The sequence below is a fragment of the Phyllobates terribilis genome, unplaced genomic scaffold (assembly GCF_046119375.1).
Source record: "Phyllobates terribilis strain yellow unplaced genomic scaffold, ASM4611937v1 Scaffold_2__4_contigs__length_985480577, whole genome shotgun sequence".
NCBI lineage: Eukaryota > Metazoa > Chordata > Amphibia > Anura > Dendrobatidae > Phyllobates > Phyllobates terribilis.
Window position 1 is genome coordinate 12,833,071 of NW_027362762.1, and position 19,326 is coordinate 12,852,396.

The 19,326-nt window shown below is 50.2% G+C and overlaps 1 protein-coding gene across 1 annotated transcript in view; it reads left to right on the plus strand.

The window, feature by feature from the left end:
* Positions 1 to 19,326, plus strand: part of LOC141243168 (uncharacterized) — an 85,301-nt gene that overhangs the window by 10,834 nt on the left and 55,141 nt on the right. Inside the window, exon 7 of the mRNA XM_073668909.1 lies at positions 948 to 1,884. Within this exon, the coding sequence (XP_073525010.1) occupies positions 948 to 1,884 (937 nt within the window). The remainder of the gene's footprint in view (positions 1 to 947; positions 1,885 to 19,326) is intronic.

Sequence of the window (19,326 nt, forward strand, 5' to 3'; positions counted from 1 at the left end):
CCGGCTGGCGGGTGCACGGGGCTCCCCGGCCCGGCTGGCGGATGCACGGGGCTCCCTGGCCCGGCTGGCGGATGCACGGGGCTCCCTGGCCCGGCTGGCGGATGCACGGGGCTCCCTGGCCCGGCTGGCGGATGCACGGGGCTCCCTGGCCCGGCTGGCGGATGCACGGGGCTCCCTGGCCCGGCTGGCGGATGCACGGGGCTCCCTGGCCCGGCTGGCGGATGCACGGGGCTCCCTGGCCCGGCTGGCGGGTGCACGGGGCTCCCTGGCCCGGCTGGCGGGTGCACGGGGCTCCCTGGCTCGGCTGGCGGGTGCACAGGGCTCCCTGGCCCGGCTGGCGGGCTTCAGTATTTACTATTTTACTTTTTAGCGTAGTTTTAGCATCTTTAGACTGTTGACACCAACAGATGAGGTCGGGGGGTGAGAAGGATTGGGCAGTTTATTCTCATTGCTCGCTCCTTTTGATTCCTGGGTGATGAGCTTTCTTGAGATGTCGGGCAGTTTCTTCTCGCCTCATTAATAGGACTCGGACAAGCTGAGGGCTCGTGTCTATGTGGAGGAGGGGGATGATATTGTGGTCTCGTGAGTATTTTTGTAATTACTAACACCTAATGGTGGTCTAATATAAAACTAGTCCTGGTGGTCTAATGGGTTAATTTAATACCATCCCTGGGTCTAGTAGGATAATGTAATCACGCCCCTGGTGGTCTGCTGTGTTAGTATCCAGTACCAGCGCTTGGTCCATTAACACCCTTGGTGGGATCGTGGGTTAGTATAGCAGCCTGGGGGTCCAGTAGGTAATGTAAGTCCAGCCCTGTTGGGTTAGTGGAGTTTTAGCTTCGCGCCATATTTTCGGTGCTGTGGTTTGTATGTCAGTCCGTTATGTCATTCCCGCTGGGCCGTATCATGGTGACTGCTGCGTCATGGTTTTCTTTTACCCTTCTCAGGTTCAGCGAAAACCGGCAAGAAACGCGACAAACGGGAAAAGGAGAAACCACCTGTGAAGCAGGAGCCCGAGTACCTGGAGCGCGATGGGCAGCCGTCACATACCGATGAAGGCAACGGGCCCCAGGAAACACATGGGGGAGAACAGAATAGTGATGGCAATCATGGAGACGTTAAAACTGAAGCCGCGAGCGAGGAGAAGTCGCCGCAGAGGGAGCGGGAAGGGTGCAGCAATTGCATCTGTCCAGTCTGTGGGAAGTTCTTCCGTTCTGAGTCTCTTCTCCATGAGCACCAGAAGATACACGAGGACAGCCCCTGCTTCGTCTGCGCCGACTGCGGGAATCGCTTCGGGCACCGTTCGTCTCTCCTCCGCCACCGAAACTTGCACTGCAGACAGCAGCCGGGAATCGTCTACCCCGAGCCGGTGATCTCCGTCTCTCCCGGGCAGCAAGTCCATAAGTGCGGCATCTGTCACCTGAACTTCTCCAGCTCCAAGGATCTGAGGCGACACCTGAGGAGCCACAAAGGAGACGGGACGTTCATGTGCCGCGAATGCGGCCAGACCTTCAACTGCAACTTCTCGCTGGTGCGTCACCAGAGGACACACACCGGTGAGCGACCCTTCACCTGTCTACAGTGCAACAAGAGCTTCAAGTGCAGCTCCGTCCTGCTCCGCCACCAAAGGATCCACACCGGAGAGCAGCCGTACCAGTGCGACGTGTGCCTGCGCTGCTTCTCCCAGAAGCCTAGCCTCATCAACCACCTGCGGACACACACGGGAGAGCGCCCCTTCAGCTGCCAGGTCTGTGGCCGGAGCTTCTGCTCTAGGTCCGCCCGCATGCGACACGAGCACACAAATCACCAACATGACTCTAAGAACAAGGAGGTTGCGGGGTCTGAGGCATCAGGCGGAGGGGTCGGAGAGCCGCCGCCCCCGCTGTGATGTCATTCGACATGAACTCCACTTTTAGATCTAGGTTATACTTTTATTTAAGACTTTTTTTTTTTCTGTTGTTTCAAAAAATGTAAACCTGAATTGTCTCATTCTGAGGGGTGGGTGGTCCCTCTCCTCGTACAAAGCAGCCCTATTTCAGAACAGTCATCCTAAAACTGCTCCGCAGCACAGGATGGGGGGAGCTGCTGCTGCTGCCGCACATGCTCCTTGCTTCAGCCTCGGAGTGCACAAATCTCCACATCACATCGAGTAACTGTGCAACTCTCAACTCCGGATGTATTGATCCAATGACATCAAGTCCACTCCGCTCACATCCAGAGCTGCTGTTGTCACAGTGCAATGCATTTGAAAGCTCAGATGAACTAGCAGCTCTGGAGTATAAGACTTTAGGTAACAGCAGAATAGTGACTGCAGCGCTGGATGTGACTGGAGAATACAACTTAAGGTAACAGCAGAATAGTGACTGCAGCGCTGGATGTGACTGGAGGATAAGACACGATGTAACAGCAGAATAGTGACTGCAGCGCTGGATGTGACTGGAGAATACAACTTAAGGTAACAGCAGAATAGTGACTGCAGCGCTGGATGTGACTGGAGGATAAGACACGATGTAACAGCAGAATAGTGACTGCAGCGCTGGATGTGACTGGAGTATAAGACTTAAGGTAACAGCAGAATAGTGACTGCAGCGCTGGATGTGACTGGACTATAAGACTTAAGGTAACAGCAGAATAGTGACTGCAGCGCTGGATGTGACTGGAGTATAATATTTAAGGTAACAGCAGAATAGTGACTGCAGCGCTGGATGTGACTGGAGTATAATATTTAAGGTAACAGCAGAATAGTGACTGCAGCGCTGGATATGACTGGAGTATAATATTTAAGGTAACAGCAGAATAGTGACTGCAGCGCTGGATGTGACTGGAGTATAAGACTTAAGGTAACAGCAGAATAGTGACTGCAGCGCTGGATGTGACTGGAGTATAAGACTTAAGGTAACAGCAGAATAGTGACTGCAGCGCTGGATGTGACTGGAGTATAAGACTTAAGGTAACAGAAGAATAGTGACTGCAGCTCTGGATGTGACTGGAGTATAATATTTAAGGTAGCAGCAGAATAGGGACTGCAGCGCTGGATGTGACTGGAGTATAAGACTTAAGGTAACAGAAGAATAGTGACTGCAGCTCTGGATGTGACTGGAGTAGACGACTTAAGGTAACAGCAGAATAGTGACTGCAGCTCTGGATGTGAGTGGAGATAAAGACCAGATGGAACTTTGGAATAATAAAGGGAAGGGTGTCCAGACTTCTGAAATATTTTCAGTATTCCTACTTTTTCGGTGAAACACTCAGTCTAGAAGAGTGGCCTGAGCCTCGACTCCGTGGTATCATTTGCATTAAGATGAATGTGCTCCATTTCCCAGCATGTTACTTTAATGGCTGCCATGTGTCACCATGCACATGATGGGGTCTGAAGCTCTGCCCCCTGTGGGGGATGGGCTCTGTGCTAGACGCTGGTTCACACACAGGAATTAGTTCGTTGGTTCAAAACAAACAGGCGGTTTATTAAAAATCATAAACCGTCAACGTTAACAAAATCAAAGGTGCAAAAAAGTATAACGGCACAAAAAGGGAACAAAACATCCAGTCCATATAACGCACGGCCTCGGTCGTTTAAATGCCAGTCCTTTTCTCTCAGCCTGCGGCAGGGTCGGAGCAGCACATACAAGGCTCCCCACCTTGCAGAGAGACAGCACCATCTGCCTTAAATCAGACATTTCAAGACCAGGACTGGAGGTAAGTGAGCAGCCGATCCCACCCAGCTGCTCTTAAAACGCGGGCCCGTTAAACACCTCTGAGCACTATGTGTGCTGGAGCCTGCTTCTCCAGCTTCTCCATTACTGAGGCTTGGCAATTCGGGGACATATACCTCCTGTCCAGCTGCCACCTTACACCCCATAGCGATATGTCAATCAGCACAACGTATTCTCTGATCATTATAGTGGTCAGTGGCGACACAAAGACCAGAAGAAGGTCGGCTCCTTGGTGCAGGCTACATGCACCTACTGGCCCAGAATTAACACCAGATGACCTTAAGGTCCACATCGGAGGCAGACACCGATCCCAGTTTTCCAGACCTTGTTTTTGTTAATTTTGGCCACTTTATGACCCCCTGTGTGAGACAAGTGAACAGTGCGGAATCTATTACCTTGTCTCGCCTCTCTCCCTGATATCAGGACCACCCTACGTTAAGTCCTCAGATCTGCTGGTGGTCAGTTCGTGTCCTGTACTGCTGCCTGCACGTCTCCACCGTCCCAGCACATTAGAGGCCCTCGAAAGATGCGTCTTAGGTTGAGTCACGGTCATCTTCTACCCAGATGGTTCTGACTGAACCCCGCCAGGATTGGCAATAACCTCTTCCTTGGCCACCATTCTCCCTTCGAACCCAGACGCATGACAAAGACAAGTAGAGGCAGCTGTGAACGATGGAGAAAAGTGACATTCTAGAGAAACTATCCACCACAACTTACTGTAAGTAGTGGTAAACTCTTCTGGCACCTGAAGGTCGGTTACAAAGCTCCATGGATTTTTTGCATGAGGGTTCTTGTTCAAAAGGCAATGACTGCCAAGAATGAAGACATGAACTTAACATTAAGACTTGAATGAGGTGTATTTAGAAAAAGATGCAAAAAACGAGAGAAATGAAAGAAAATTTCAGTTATTTGACTCCTAGGCGGCCCGAGCGGAGTGAAGAAGGGACTCGAAAGCAGTGTTTTTTTTAGACCTGAGATCTTACCTTAGGAGGAAAATCAAGAGACATAGAGATGGCTACCAAAAAAAACCATTCAGGTTTGATAGTATGAATGGAGGTATTCTTTGTAATGTCTAATGTGTTGTTGAAAGATCCAGAGGCGATGCGAGTCCAGCAGTTTTTTCCTGCTAGATGGTAGGTGAGTACAACCCCTGGCAAAAATTATGGAATCACCGGGCTCGGAGGATGTTTATTCAGTTGTTTAATGTTGTTGGAAAAAAAGCAGATCACAGACATGGCACAAAACTAAAGTCATTTCAAATGGCAACTTTAGGGCTTTAAGAAACACTAAAAGAAATCAAGATTAAAAATGTGGTACTCAGTAAGGGTAATTTTTTTTAGACCAAGCAGAGGAAAAAAATTATGGAATCACCCTGTAAATTTTAATTTCCAAAACTAACACCTGCATCAAATTAGATCTGCTTGTTAGTCTGCATCTAAATAGGAGTGATCACACGTTGGAGAGCTGTTGCACCAAGTGGACTGACATGAATCATGGCTCCAACATCAGAGATGTCAATTGAAACAAAGGAGAGGATTATCAAACTCTTAAAAGAAGGTAAATCATCATGCAATGTTGCAAAAGATGTTGGTTGTTCACAGTCAGCTGTGTCTAAAATCTGGACCAAATACAAACAACATGGGAATGTTGTTAAAGGCAAACATACTGGTAGACCAAGGAAGACATCAAAGCGTCAAGACCGGAAACTTAAAGCAATATGTCTCCAAAACAGGAAATGCACAACAAAACAAATGAGGAACGAATGGGAGGAAACAGGGGTCAATGTCTGTGACCGAACTTTAAGAAACCGCCTAGAGGAAATGGGATTTACATACAGAAAAGCTAAACATAAGCCATCATTAACCCCTAAACAGAAAAAAACAAGGTTACAATGGGCTGAGGAAAAGCAATCGTGGACTGTGGATGACTGGATGAAAGTCCTATTCAGTGATGAATCGTGAACCTGCATTGGGCAAGGTGATGATGCTGGAACTTGTGTTTGGTGCCGTTCCAATGAGATTTATAAAGATGACTGCATGAAGAGAACATGCAAATTTCCACAGTCATTGATGATATGGGGCTGCATGTCAGGTAAAGGCACTGGGGAGATGGCTGTCATTACATCTGCAATAAATGCCCAAGTTTACATTGATATTTTGGACAGTTTTCTTATCCCATCAATTGAAAGGATGTTTGGGGATGATGACATCATTTTTCAAGATGATAATGCATCCTGCCATAGAGCAAAAACTGTGAAAACATTCCTTGAAAGAAGACACATAAGGTCAATGTCATGGGCTGCAAATAGTCCGGATCTCAATCCAATTGAAAATCTTTGGAAGTTGAAGAAAATGGTCTATGACAAGGCTCCAACCTGCAAAGCTGATCTGGCAACAGCAATCAGAGAAAGTTGGAGCCAGATTGATGAAGAGTCACTCATTAAGTCCATGCCTCAGAGACTGCGAGCTGTTATTAAAGCCAGAGGTGGTGCAACAAAATATTAGTGATGTATTGGAGTGTTCTTTTGTGTGGTTTTTTTCATAATTCCATAATTTTTTCCTCAGAATTGAGTGATTCCATAATTTTTTTCCCTCTGCTTGGTCTGCAAAAAATTACCCTTACTGAGTACCACATTTTTATCTTGATTTCTTTAAGTGTTTCTTAAAGCCATAAAGTTGCCATTTGAAATGACTTTAGTTTTGTGCCATGTCTGTGATCTGATTTTTTTTCAACAACATTAAACAACTGAATGAACATCCTCCGACCCCGGTGATTCCATCATTTTTGCCCGGGGGTTGTATAAAGCAGAACAAATAGATGAAAAGCAACTATTTTACCAGATGAGGATTCAGTTTGGGAATGGATTGAATATATTCCAGGTATTTCGTCAGTAAAAATAATCACTGGAAACGTAGTACCTTCCAGAAGATGCGGCCACTCATCTAAGGCGGATATTAGGGCCAGATATGAATAATGTCCGAAAGAACAATTTGCTATGCTATGGCATAAGGTTTTTAGTCTCATGAAGTGTAAAATAGAACAAATCCAACATCTATGGAGGAAGCATCAACCTCAAGAAAGAACAGCTTGTAGGCATCTGGCGATGTAGCACCAGAGCAGAGGAGAAACAAGACTGGTATTGCGGATTCTGGTCACTTTCTAGGATTCATGCCTTTTTGAGTAAGAACCATATGAGGAGAAACTATTTGGGAATAGAAGCCTCCAGGGATGATAATGTAACCGTCCGGCGCTCAAACTGGCACTTTACAAGTTTGGCTTTTTAAATTATTTAGTTTGCAAAACTGAACAACGTAATGGACGAGTCCAGATCTTTAGAGAAAATTAAAACGTCATACAGACATCATACAAGGGTCCATCGATTCAGAACATTCTGGAAAAACTTTTGTCTCCAAAGTCCTGAAACACAGCAGGAGCAAGAGGCGTAGACTAAAGGGCATGACCAGATATTTGTAGTGCTTGTCACCTCCATAATACAAGTCAATTTTTTGAAGATTCCGTTTAGTAAAGATGAAGGCTCCCTTCATCCGGTGAAAGAGGTCAGGTATGAAGGGCAAAGTATAGCTACCTCTCCCTGTGATCTTGCTCAGCTCCCAGTAATAAATACATGGTGTGAGGGATCCATCCTTCTTTATGAAGAAGGACCCCGCTCCAGCAGTTGATGTCGATTTCTGAATAAAGCTGCTCCCTAGATTCTTATTTCCCTAAGCCTTGGTGTCTAGCAAAGACAATGGATACACTCTTCCTTGATGAGTTCTTGCCCAGGAAGAAGAGAAATTGCATAGTCCTAAGGGCCAGGAGGTAGCAACTTCTCTGCTGTTTGCTTAAAAAAAATAATCTACAACGTCCTGGTATAGCGATGGAGCATTGGACACCAAGGAAACAGAACTAAGAAATGCAACAGGAGGTCAAGGAATATCCTTGATGTAATGCTGATCACAAGAAGAATCCCTTCTGGTAATCAGACTAGTAGACCAGTCGAAGGTAGGAGAACGTTGTTGTCACTGCAGTCCCAAGATTACAATAGTCTCCATGAGGAGAGTAGCCAAAAAAAGAAATGTCTTCAACATGAAGAAGTCCCACTTGGAGAGTCACCCTCTCGGTGTAGGAATGTAGAAGGCCGCCTGGTATATTGAAACCACTTGTTAGGAGTTTTAATGGAAATTGTAGCGGGGGGGGGGGGGGGAAGGAAAAATTCAGCTGTGTAGAAAAATAAATGAAATCTTCGACAGCGCTTGAGTTCACAAAAGTCTGTGTAGGGAAAATAAAAGACTTAGAAGGGGAACTTGACGCTTTTCTTGGGCAGACGACATGGTAAGGTTCCATAGGTTTGGGTAAAACCTCCATGGGACAATACTTGAGAGAGGCTGTTAATAGCCAGTGATCCTGCTACTTTTCACTGCATCTATCTTGGATATGAAAATCTACACTGGTGGCAAGAGTAATCAGATGATCAAAAGAAGGCGGCAGATTCATCCTGGCTATTTCATCCTGTATGAGTGAGTGAAGGCTGCAGAGGCGGGATGGCAGCGGAGCAAGGAGGGCTGTAGGGGCTAGATAGCAGCAGGAGCAGCAAAGCTTGTAGAGGGGATGGCAGCTGAAAGAATGAAGGCTGTAGAGGAGGGATGATAGCTGGAGCAAGGAAGGCTGTAGAGGAGGGATGATAGCTGGAGCCAGGAAGGCTGTAGAGGCTGGATGATAGCTGGAGCAAGGAAGGCTGTAGAGGCTAGATGATAGCTGGAGCAAGGAAGGCTGTAGAGGAGGGATGATAGCTGGAGCCAGGAAGGCTGTAGAGGAGGGATGATAGCTGGAGCCAGGAAGGCTGTAGAGGCTGGATGATAGCGGGAGCAAGGAAGGCTGTAGAGGGGATGGCACCTGAAACAATGAAGGCTGTAGAGGAGGGATGATAGCTGGAGCAAGGAAGGCTGTAGAGGGGATGGCACCTGAAACAATGAAGGCTGTAGAGGAGGGATGATAGCTGGAGCAAGGAAGGCTGTAGAGGAGGGATGATAGCTGGAGCAAGAAAGGCTGTAGAGGAGGGATGATAGCTGGAGCCAGGAAGGCTGTAGAGGCGGGATTATAGCTGGAGCAAGGAAGGCTGTAGAGGAGGGATGATAGCTGGAGCAAGGAAGGCTGTAGAGGCGGGATGATAGCTGGAGCAAGGAAGGCTGTAGAGGAGAGATGATAGCTGGAGCAAGGAAGGCTGTAGAGGTGGGATGGCAGCTGGAACAAGGAAGGCTGTAGAGGAGGGATGATAGCTGGAGCAAGGAAGGCTGTAGAGAAGGGAGGATAGCTGGAGCAAGGAAGGCTGTAGAGGAGGGATGATAGCTGGAGCAAGGAAGGCTGTAGAGGAGGGATGATAGCTGGAGCAAGGAAGGCTGTAGAGGTGGGATGGCAGCTGGAACAAGGAAGGCTGTAGAGGAGGGATGATAGCTGGAGCAAGGAAGGCTGTAGAGAAGGGAGGATAGCTGGAGCAAGGAAGGCTGTAGAGAAGGGAGGATAGCTGGAGCAAGGAAGGCTGTAGAGGCGGGATGATAGCTGGAGCAAGGAAGGCTGTAGAGGCGGGATGATAGCTGGAGCAAGGAAGGCTGTAGAGAAGGGAGGATAGCTGGAGCAAGGAAGGCTGTAGAGAAGGGAGGATAGCTGGAGCAAGGAAGGCTGTAGAGGCGGGATGATAGCTGGAGCAAGGAAGGCTGTAGAGGCGGGATGATAGCTGGAGCAAGGAAGGCTGTAGAGGAGGGATGATAGCTGGAGCAAGGAAGGCTGTAGAGGAGGGATGATAGCAGGAGCAAGGAAGGCTGTAGAGGCTGGATGATAGCTGGAGCAAGGAAGGCTGTAGAGGAGGGATGATAGCTGGAGCAAGGAAGGCTGTAGAGGTGGGATGGCAGCTGGAACAAGGAAGGCTGTAGAGGCGGGATGGCAGCTGGAGCAAGGAAGGCTGTAGAGGCTGGATGATAGCTGGAGCAAGGAAGGCTGTAGAGGAGGGATGATAGCTGGAGCAAGGAAGGCTGTACAGGAGGGATGATAGCTGAAGCAAGGAAGGCTGTAGAGGCTGGATGATAGCTGGAGCAAGGAAGGCTGTAGAGGCGGGGTGGCGGCTGGAGCAAGGAAGGCTGTAGAGGCTGAATGATAGCTGGAGCAAGGAAGGCTGTAGAGGCGCGATGGCAGCTGAAGCAAAGAAGGCTGTAGAGGCGGGGTGGCAGCTGGAGCAAGAAAGGCTGTAGAGGCTGAATGATACCTGGAGCCAGGAAGGCTGTAGAGGCTGGATGATAGCTGGAGCCAGGAAGGCTGTAGAGGCTGGATGATAGCTGGAGCCAGGAAGGCTGTAGAGGCTGGATGATAGCTGGAGCAAGGAAGGCTTTAGAGGCGGGATGATAGCTGGAGCAAGGAAGGCTAGAGGAGGGATGATAGCTGGAGCAAGGAAGGCTAGAGGAGGGATGATAGCTGGAGCAAGGAAGGCTATATGTTATGCACACGCCCGGGCTAAGCGGCGTGTGCGTGTGATTGGTAGTGATTCCACTGGACCGTGCCGGAGAGTGAATGCCTGGAGGGGCGTGACTAAGTATTCACCCGATCCGACCAGGGTCGCACGACGGCATACGACGCCAGTGCACCAAGGAGGAACCGAGCAGAGGGACCAGGTGCTACTCCAGGACAGACCCCGGACACGGCTGTTGACCCACACAGGGAAATACAGGAACAGGCTGGTAGGGTGGCACACAGACTGGAGGGTATAGGCAGGCACGACTGGTATGCAGGCAGGGGGGTAAAGGCAAGCACAGCTAGAGTGCAGACAGGGAGGCACTAGCAGGTAGGAACACAGGCGGGATAGAACCCAGTACACACCGGGACTCAGGAACAATACAGGCAGAGGGTTACAGGCAAGCACAGCTAGAGTGCAGACAAGGCTGAGCAGGGAGGACAGGGCTCTGTTCACACGGAACAGACAGGAAGGGAAAGACAGAGCCAGATACTCACACAGTACTTGCAGAGACAACAAGCAGGAGTTAGGTACGAGTTCAGACTCTGCAGAAAAAGGAAGGGAACGGACATAGAGGCAAAACAGGTAAAGGACAGGAGAGAGTTCAGACTGGAACTGAGTGTACGGAGGAGACCGACACTGCAGAGGGATACAGGAGCGGGTCTGGGAATACGGCCCCCAGAGAGGCGGAACGAACAGGCAAGGAGCGTGTTCAGACAGGACAGACCAGACACAGGAGCGGGTCTAGGAAATCGGCCACTAGAAGGCGAGAGGAACAGGCTAGGAGCGTGTTCAGACAGGACAGACAAGAGAACACAGAAAGGAGTCAGTTCAGACACGGGAGCTGATACCGCAAAGCAGGAGACATACAGGACTCAGTTCAGACACGGGAGCTGATACCGCAAAGCAGGAGACATACAGGACTCAGTTCAGACACGGGAACTGATACAAAAAGCAGGAGACAAGAGACGGGACCTGGCACCTTCAGAGTGCAAGCACACACTGAAGGAAACACTATGCTCAGGCAGGGATAGAAGGGAGCTGCTGAGCTATATACCAAGTGACAGACAGCAATAGGCTGAGGACGCACAAGGGGTGTGACCCACAGCAGGTACAAAAGGCAGGAAGTGATCGGGCGCCGCCCTTAAGCAGCAGAAACAGACACAAACAGACAGCATGGAGGGAAGCCAGAGAGACATTCTGGACAGGAGATCAAGTGCGCCCTCTTGCACAGTGGGAGATGGACCACCATGCAAGGACGCCGCCAGGTATGTTACAGTACCTCCCCCCTTACGCCCCCTCTTCTTCAGGCCTGCCAGAATCTTCCGCAGGGAATTCGAGGGCCAGTCGTTCACTGGGTTGGAGGGGGACAGAGACTTAAGGGTAATCTCTGCTTCGAGGTACATCTTGTCAAGCTCACAGGAAGAAATAGATGGGTTATCACGTACATAATGAGGAAAAGTCACTGTCTCTTTGTTATCTGGTGGTATCCCGGAGGATTCAGGAAACAACTGGAGGTCCTCCGCCGGGTCAGAAGAGTGCAGAGGCTCAGAGAAAACAACTGCTTCAGAGTACACTAGGTCGGACTCACTGGAGGAAGCAGGCGAGGTATCGGGTACCGAGTATAGGAAAGTCTCTGTCCATTCACCACCAGGTGGCACCCCGAAGGGTTCTGGAGACAGCTGGCGGTCCTCCGCCTGGTCAGAGGGGTGTAGAGACTCACGGGTAACCTCTGCTTCAGAGTACACTAGGTCGGACTCACTGGAGGAAGCAGGTGAGGTATCGGGTACCGAGTATAGGAAAGTCTCTGTCCATTCACCACCAGGTGGCACCCCGAAGGGTTCTGAACACAACTGGAGGTCCTCCGCCTGGTCGGAGGGGTGTAGAGACTCAGGAGTAACCTCTGCTTCGGAGTACACTAAGTTGGACTCACTGGACGAAGCGAGCGAGGTATCAGGTACAGAGTATAGGAGAGTCTCTGTCCTTTCGCTACCAGGTAGCACCCCGAAGGGTTCAGGAGACAACTGGAAATCCTCCGCCTGGTCGGAGGGGTGTAGAGACTCGGAGGTAACTACCACTTTGGAGCATCCTTGGACATGCACACCGGTTAAAGAGAAAGAAGCATCTGATGCCGGGTGCAGGAAGTTCTCCTGTGTGGAGTCTGGATGGGCAGAAGTCTCTTCGGCCAGGAGAACTGGTGCACTACCCACACACATTACCCATTGGGGTTTCTCCGGGATACAGGGAGATGAAGCTTCAGTAGGGACTTCAAGGTTGGGGTCAGGAGGTCTCAGGGAGGACAGACCCTGGCGTGACGGCTTGCCTCTAAGTCTAGCACGTCTGGACTGCCTCTTGAGGTTGAGAGAAGTATTCCGGAAAGCGTAGTCACCCTGTGAGGATTCTGGGTGGGCAGTAGTCTCATTGGGCTGGAGGACTATTGCGCTACCCACACACATTACCCGTCGGGGCTGCTCCGGGATATTGGGAAGTGAAGCTTCAGCAGGGGCTTCAGAGTTAGGGTCCTCGAAGACCATACGAAAAGCCACCAGGAAGGCCTGCAGGTCAAGGATGACAGGATCCCATGCTTCCCATAGGGGGGTGACCCATTTCAAGGCATCACCCGCTAGGTAATCAATCATAAAGGCCACTTTAGCCCAATCGGAAGGAAAATAGAGAGGGTAGGCCTTAAAGTGTAGCATGCATTGCTCCACAAATGCACGACACTGTCTTGGATCCCCATAGTAACGTGGCGGATCCGCAGGAACGAGGGCTGATAGATCCATCTGGACGGGTGCGTAACTCGCCTGGAACTCAGCTAAAGGGGGGAAAAAATTTATTTATTTTATTTTAATGCATGTATTCGCTGGAAAAACTTCTCAAAGAGCGAAGGCCGTGGGGCTCAACGGGAACCATGGCCTGAGCATGCTGTTATGCACACGCCCGGGCTAAGCGGCGTGTGCGTGTGATTGGTAGTGATTCCACTGGACCGTGCCGGAGAGTGAATGCCTGGAGGGGCGTGACTAAGTATTCACCCGATCCGACCAGGGTCGCACGACGGCATACGACGCCAGTGCACCAAGGAGGAACCGAGCAGAGGGACCAGGTGCTACTCCAGGACAGACCCCGGACACGGCTGTTGACCCACACAGGGAAATACAGGAACAGGCTGGTAGGCTGGCACACAGACTGGAGGGTATAGGCAGGCACGACTGGTATGCAGGCAGGGGGGTAAAGGCAAGCACAGCTAGAGTGCAGACAGGGAGGCACTAGCAGGTAGGAACACAGGCGGGATAGAACCCAGTACACACCGGGACTCAGGAACAATACAGGCAGAGGGTTACAGGCAAGCACAGCTAGAGTGCAGACAAGGCTGAGCAGGGAGGACAGGGCTCTGTTCACACGGAACAGACAGGAAGGGAAAGACAGAGCCAGATACTCACACAGTACTTGCAGAGACAACAAGCAGGAGTTAGGTACGAGTTCAGACTCTGCAGAAAAAGGAAGGGAACGGACATAGAGGCAAAACAGGTAAAGGACAGGAGAGAGTTCAGACTGGAACTGAGTGTACGGAGGAGACCGACACTGCAGAGGGATACAGGAGCGGGTCTGGGAATACGGCCCCCAGAGAGGCGGAACGAACAGGCAAGGAGCGTGTTCAGACAGGACAGACCAGACACAGGAGCGGGTCTAGGAAATCGGCCACTAGAAGGCGAGAGGAACAGGCTAGGAGCGTGTTCAGACAGGACAGACAAGAGAACACAGAAAGGAGTCAGTTCAGACACGGGAGCTGATACCGCAAAGCAGGAGACATACAGGACTCAGTTCAGACACGGGAGCTGATACCGCAAAGCAGGAGACATACAGGACTCAGTTCAGACACGGGAACTGATACAAAAAGCAGGAGACAAGAGACGGGACCTGGCACCTTCAGAGTGCAAGCACACACTGAAGGAAACACTATGCTCAGGCAGGGATAGAAGGGAGCTGCTGAGCTATATACCAAGTGACAGACAGCAATAGGCTGAGGACGCACAAGGGGTGTGACCCACAGCAGGTACAAAAGGCAGGAAGTGATCGGGCGCCGCCCTTAAGCAGCAGAAACAGACACAAACAGACAGCATGGAGGGAAGCCAGAGAGACATTCTGGACAGGAGATCAAGTGCGCCCTCTTGCACAGTGGGAGATGGACCACCATGCAAGGACGCCGCCAGGTATGTTACACTATAGAGGCTGGATAATAGCTGTAGCAAGGAAGGCTGTAGAGGCGGGGTGGCGGCTGGAGCAAGGAAGGCTGTAGAGGCTGGATGATAGCTGGAGCAAGGAAGGCTGTAGAGGAGGGATGATAGCTGGAGCAAGGAAGGCTGTAGAGGAGGGACGATAGCTGGAGCAAGGAAGGCTGTAGAGGCTGGATGATAGCTGGAGCAAGGAAGGCTGTAGAGGCGGGGTGGCGGCTGGAGCAAGGAAGGCTGTAGAGGCTGAATGATAGCTGGAGCAAGGAAGGCTGTAGAGGCTGGATGATAGCTGGAGCAAGGAAGGCTGTAGAGGCGGGATGGCAGCTGGAGCAAGGAAGGCTGTAGAGGCGGGATCGCAGCTGGAGGAAGGAAGGCTGTAGAGGCGGGATGGCTGCTGGAGCAAGGAAGGCTGTAGAGGCGGGATGGCTGCTTGAGCAAGGAAGGCTGTAGAGGCTGGATGGCAGCTGGAGCAAGGAAGGCTGTAGAGGCTGGATGATAGCTGGAGCAAGGAAGTCTGTAGAGGCGGGATGGCAGCTGGAGCAAGGAAGGCTGTAAAGGTGGGATGATAGCAGGAGCAAGGAAGGCTGTAGAGGCGGGGTGATAGCTGGAGTAAGGAAGGCTGTAGAGGAGGGATGATAGCTGGAGCAAGAAAGGCTGTAGAGGCTGGATGATAGCTGGAGCAAGGAATTCTGTAGAGGAGGGATGATAGCTGGAGCAAGGAAGGCTGTAGAGGCGGGATGGCAGCTGGAGCAAGGAAGGCTGTAGAGGCGGGATGGCAGCTGGAGCAAAGAAGGCTGTAGAGGCTGGATGATAGCTGGAGCAAGGAAGGCTGTAGAGGCTGGATGATAGCTGGAGCAAGGAAGGCTGGATGATAGCTGGAGCATGGAAGGCTGTAGAGGAGGGATGATAGCTGGAGCAAGGAAGGCTGTAGAGGAGGGATGATAGCTGGAGCAAAGAAGGCTGTAGAGGCGGGATGATAGCTGGAGCAAGGAAGGCTGTAGAGGCGGATTGACGGCTGGAGAAAGGAAGGCTGTAGAGGAGGGATGATAGCTGGAGCAAGGAAGGCTTTAGAGGCTGAATGATAGCTGGAGCAAGGAAGGCTGTAGAGGCGGTGGGATGGCAGCTGGAGCAAGGAAGGCTGTAGAGGTGGGATGGCAGCACAGGTAAGGTGGCCAGAGTATAGTCGTGGATACCAACAAAATGCGCAGGTGGCCTATAAGATATGTGGACACTGCATTAGATGTTTCTACGTTAACTTGGTGCAGTAAAAAGCAGATGTTATGAGCGTGTTCACACAGTTAACAGAGGAGGGAAAGAACTACCAAGGAGAGATGCCGTTCTTGCACCCAACTGGTCCCTGTACAAACTAAAAAAGGCCCTAGCCCCTCAACTAAAGACACCTCCTCGGACATGGCTCCCTAATGGGCCGTTGTGGGGTTTCTCTTACCTCCTGAGGAACTACAGGTGAGGCCACAACACAAATCCAACAAAGGTAGAGGAAAGCGTGAGAGACGTGAGAACCCAGAGTAAGAAACTAAACACGTTCACACAGAAAAGACCGGGATAAATACAGAGAATTTAAAAAAACAAATAGAATAAAAGCTCCCCGACCCCCAAACGTGGAGACGAGGGAAAGGTCCTGGGGAGAGAAACTCAGATGTGCAGCAGGAAAAACAACTGGGGCTACCGGACAAGATCAACCCCTAGCTGAAGAGCTGGAAACCCAAACACCAATATATATGGAATTGTAGTCAGCATGTGAGGTAAGTGATAGAACAGAGCCAAAGGGTAAAATGGAAAACCCGTGGAGAGAAGCCAACCAAGAAAGGAAAACTAAGTCAAAAGAAACCATCAGCATTTAGACTGAGAAGAAAAGGACTGTAGGCCAGCAAAGAGCAAAACCAACCACGTAACAAAGGTCACCGGATTGAGTCCCTTTTGTCTCCGGTACTTCTGCAGTGTCACTCCTTCCTTCCCCTTCAGTGGCAGGTCCTGACCTCCGATGTCGGCCTCCTCGATGGTGGAGGATGATTTCTCAGTACACAGTCCAGGGCCGCCGGAGTCACAAGAAGGCTGATCTACCCATTAACAGGTCAGATTTTTTTCTCTTTTTATGGATGGATGGAACAGCAGCGCAGAAAGGATGTGGGAGCATATACCAGGAAGGGGGACCAGGATTGGGGAGCACATACCAGGATGGGGGGGGCATATATCAGACTGGTGAACCAGGATGGGGGGGCATATACCAGGATGCGGGACCAGGATGGGGGGGCATATATCAGACTGGTGAACCAGGATGGGGGGGGCATATACCAGGATGCGGGACCAGGATTGGGGAGCATATACCAGGATGGGGGGGCATATATCAGACTGGTGAACCAGGATGGGGGGGCATATACCAGGATTGGGGAGCATATACCAGGATGGGGGGGCATATACCAGGATGGGGGGGGCATATACCAGACTGGTGAACCAGGATGGGGGGGCATATACTAGGATGGGGGAGCCGGATTGGCGAGCATATACCAGGATGGGGGGGCATATATCAGATTGGTGAACCAGGATGGGGGTGGGGCATATATCAGGTTGGGGGACCAGGATTGGGGAGCATATACCAGGATGGGGGGGCATATATCATATTGGTGAACCAGGATGGGGGGGCATATACCAGGATGGGGAACCAGGATTGGGGAGCATATACCAAGATGGCAGAGCAGGATTGGGGAGCATATACCAGGATAGGGGGGCATATATCAGATTGGTGAACCAGGATGGGGGGGCATATACCAGGTTGGGGGACCAGGATTGGGGAGCATATACCAGGATGGGGGGGCATATACCAGGTTGGGGGACCAGGATTGGGGAGCATATACCAGGATGGGGGGGCATATATCAGATTGGTGAACCAGGATGGGGGGGCATATACCAGGTTGGGGGACCAGGATTGGGGAGCATATACCAAGATAGAAGAGGAGGATTTGGTTGCATATACCAGGATGGGGGGGGGGACTAGGATGGGGACCAGAATGGGGGAGCATATACCAGGCTGGGGGGGCATATACCATTTCCGGTGACTACCTCTTGAAGCTCATCAAGAGAATGCCAAGTCATGAAAATACAGAAAAATATTTAAATGAGAAGGTGTGTCCAAACTTTTGGTCTGTACTGTACCTCGATAAGGTCACTGCCAGCTCCACAATAACCAGTACAAGTTACACTCACACACCTCCCCTCTGGTGACTCATAACAGGGCTGGACTTCAGAGAACTATAGGATGTGTCTTAGTCTTATTAAATTATGGGATTCTCAACTTTTACGATATCCAGGACTGTGGAGTTGGTAAGCCAAATCTCCATTTCCATGACACTGACTCCGACTCCACCACTCCCTCATACACGGCTCATGTGTAAGTGATAAATTTACTGTAGCACAGATTCATCTCAGCTAAAAGTCTACACTGTGTGCCGAATTATTAGGCAAATGCGTATTTTGCTCACATGATACTTTTTCTACATGTCGTCCTACTCCAAGCTGCATAGGCTTGAGAGCCAACTACCAATTAAGTAAATCTGGTGATCTGCATCTCTGTAATGAGGAGAGGTGTTGACTAATGACATCAACACCCTCTATAAGGTGTGCTTAATTATTAGGCAACTTCCTTTCCTTTGGCAAAATGGGTCAGAAGAGAGATTTGACGGCTCTGAAAAGTCCAAAATTGTGAGTTGTCTTGTCGAGGGATGCAGCAGTCTTGAAATTTCCAAACTTTTGAAGCGTGATCACCGAACAATCAAGCGTTTCATGGCAAATAGCCAACAGGGTCGCAAGAAGCGTGTTGGCCAAAAAAGGCGCAAAATAACTGCCCATGAATTGAGGAAAATCAAGCGTGAAGCTGCCAAGATGCCATTCGCCACCAGTTTTGCCATATTTCAAAGCTGCAACGTTACTGGAGTATCAAAAAGCACAAGGTGTGCGATACTCAGGGACATGGCCAAGGTAAGGAAGGCTGAAAAACCACCACCTATGAACAAGAAACATAAGATAAAACGTCAAGAATGGGCCAAGAAATATCTTAAGACTGATTTTTCAAAGGTTTTATGGACTGATGAAATGAGAGTGACTCTTGATGGGCCAGATGGATGGGCCAGAGGCTGGATCAGTAAAGGGCAGAGAGCTCCACTCCGATTCAGATGCCAGCAAGGTGGAGGTGGGGTACTGGTATGGGCTGGTATCATCAAAGATGAACTTGTGGGACCTTTTCGGGTTGAGGATGGAGTGAAGCTCAACTCCCAGACCTACTGCCAGTTTCTGGAAGACAACTTCTTCAAGCAGTGGTACAAGAAGAAGTCAGTATCGTTCAAGAAAAACATGATTTTCATGCAGGACAATGCTCCATCACATGCATCCAACTACTCCACAGCGTGGCTGGCCAGTAAAGGTCTAAAAGAAGAAAAAATAATGACATGGCCCCCTTGTTCACCTGATCTGAACCCCATAGAGAACCTGTGGTCCATGATAAAAAGTGAGATCTACAGGGAGGGAAAACAGTACACCTCTGGGAGCAGTGTCTGGGAGGCTGTGGTGAGATCTACAGGGAGGGAAAACAGTACACCTCTGGGAGCAGTGTCTGGGAGGCTGTGGTGAGATCTACAGAGAGGGAAAACAGTACACCTCTGGGAGCAGTGTCTGGGAGGCTGTGGTGGCTGCTGCACGCAATGTTGATAGAAAACAGATCAAGCAACTGACAGAATCTATGGATGGAGGCTGCTGAGTGTTATCATAAAGAAAGGTGGCTATATTCATCACTAATTTTTTTGTTTTTGCATATCAGAAATGTTTATTTCTAAATTTTGTGCACTGATATTGGTTTACCTGGTGAAAATAA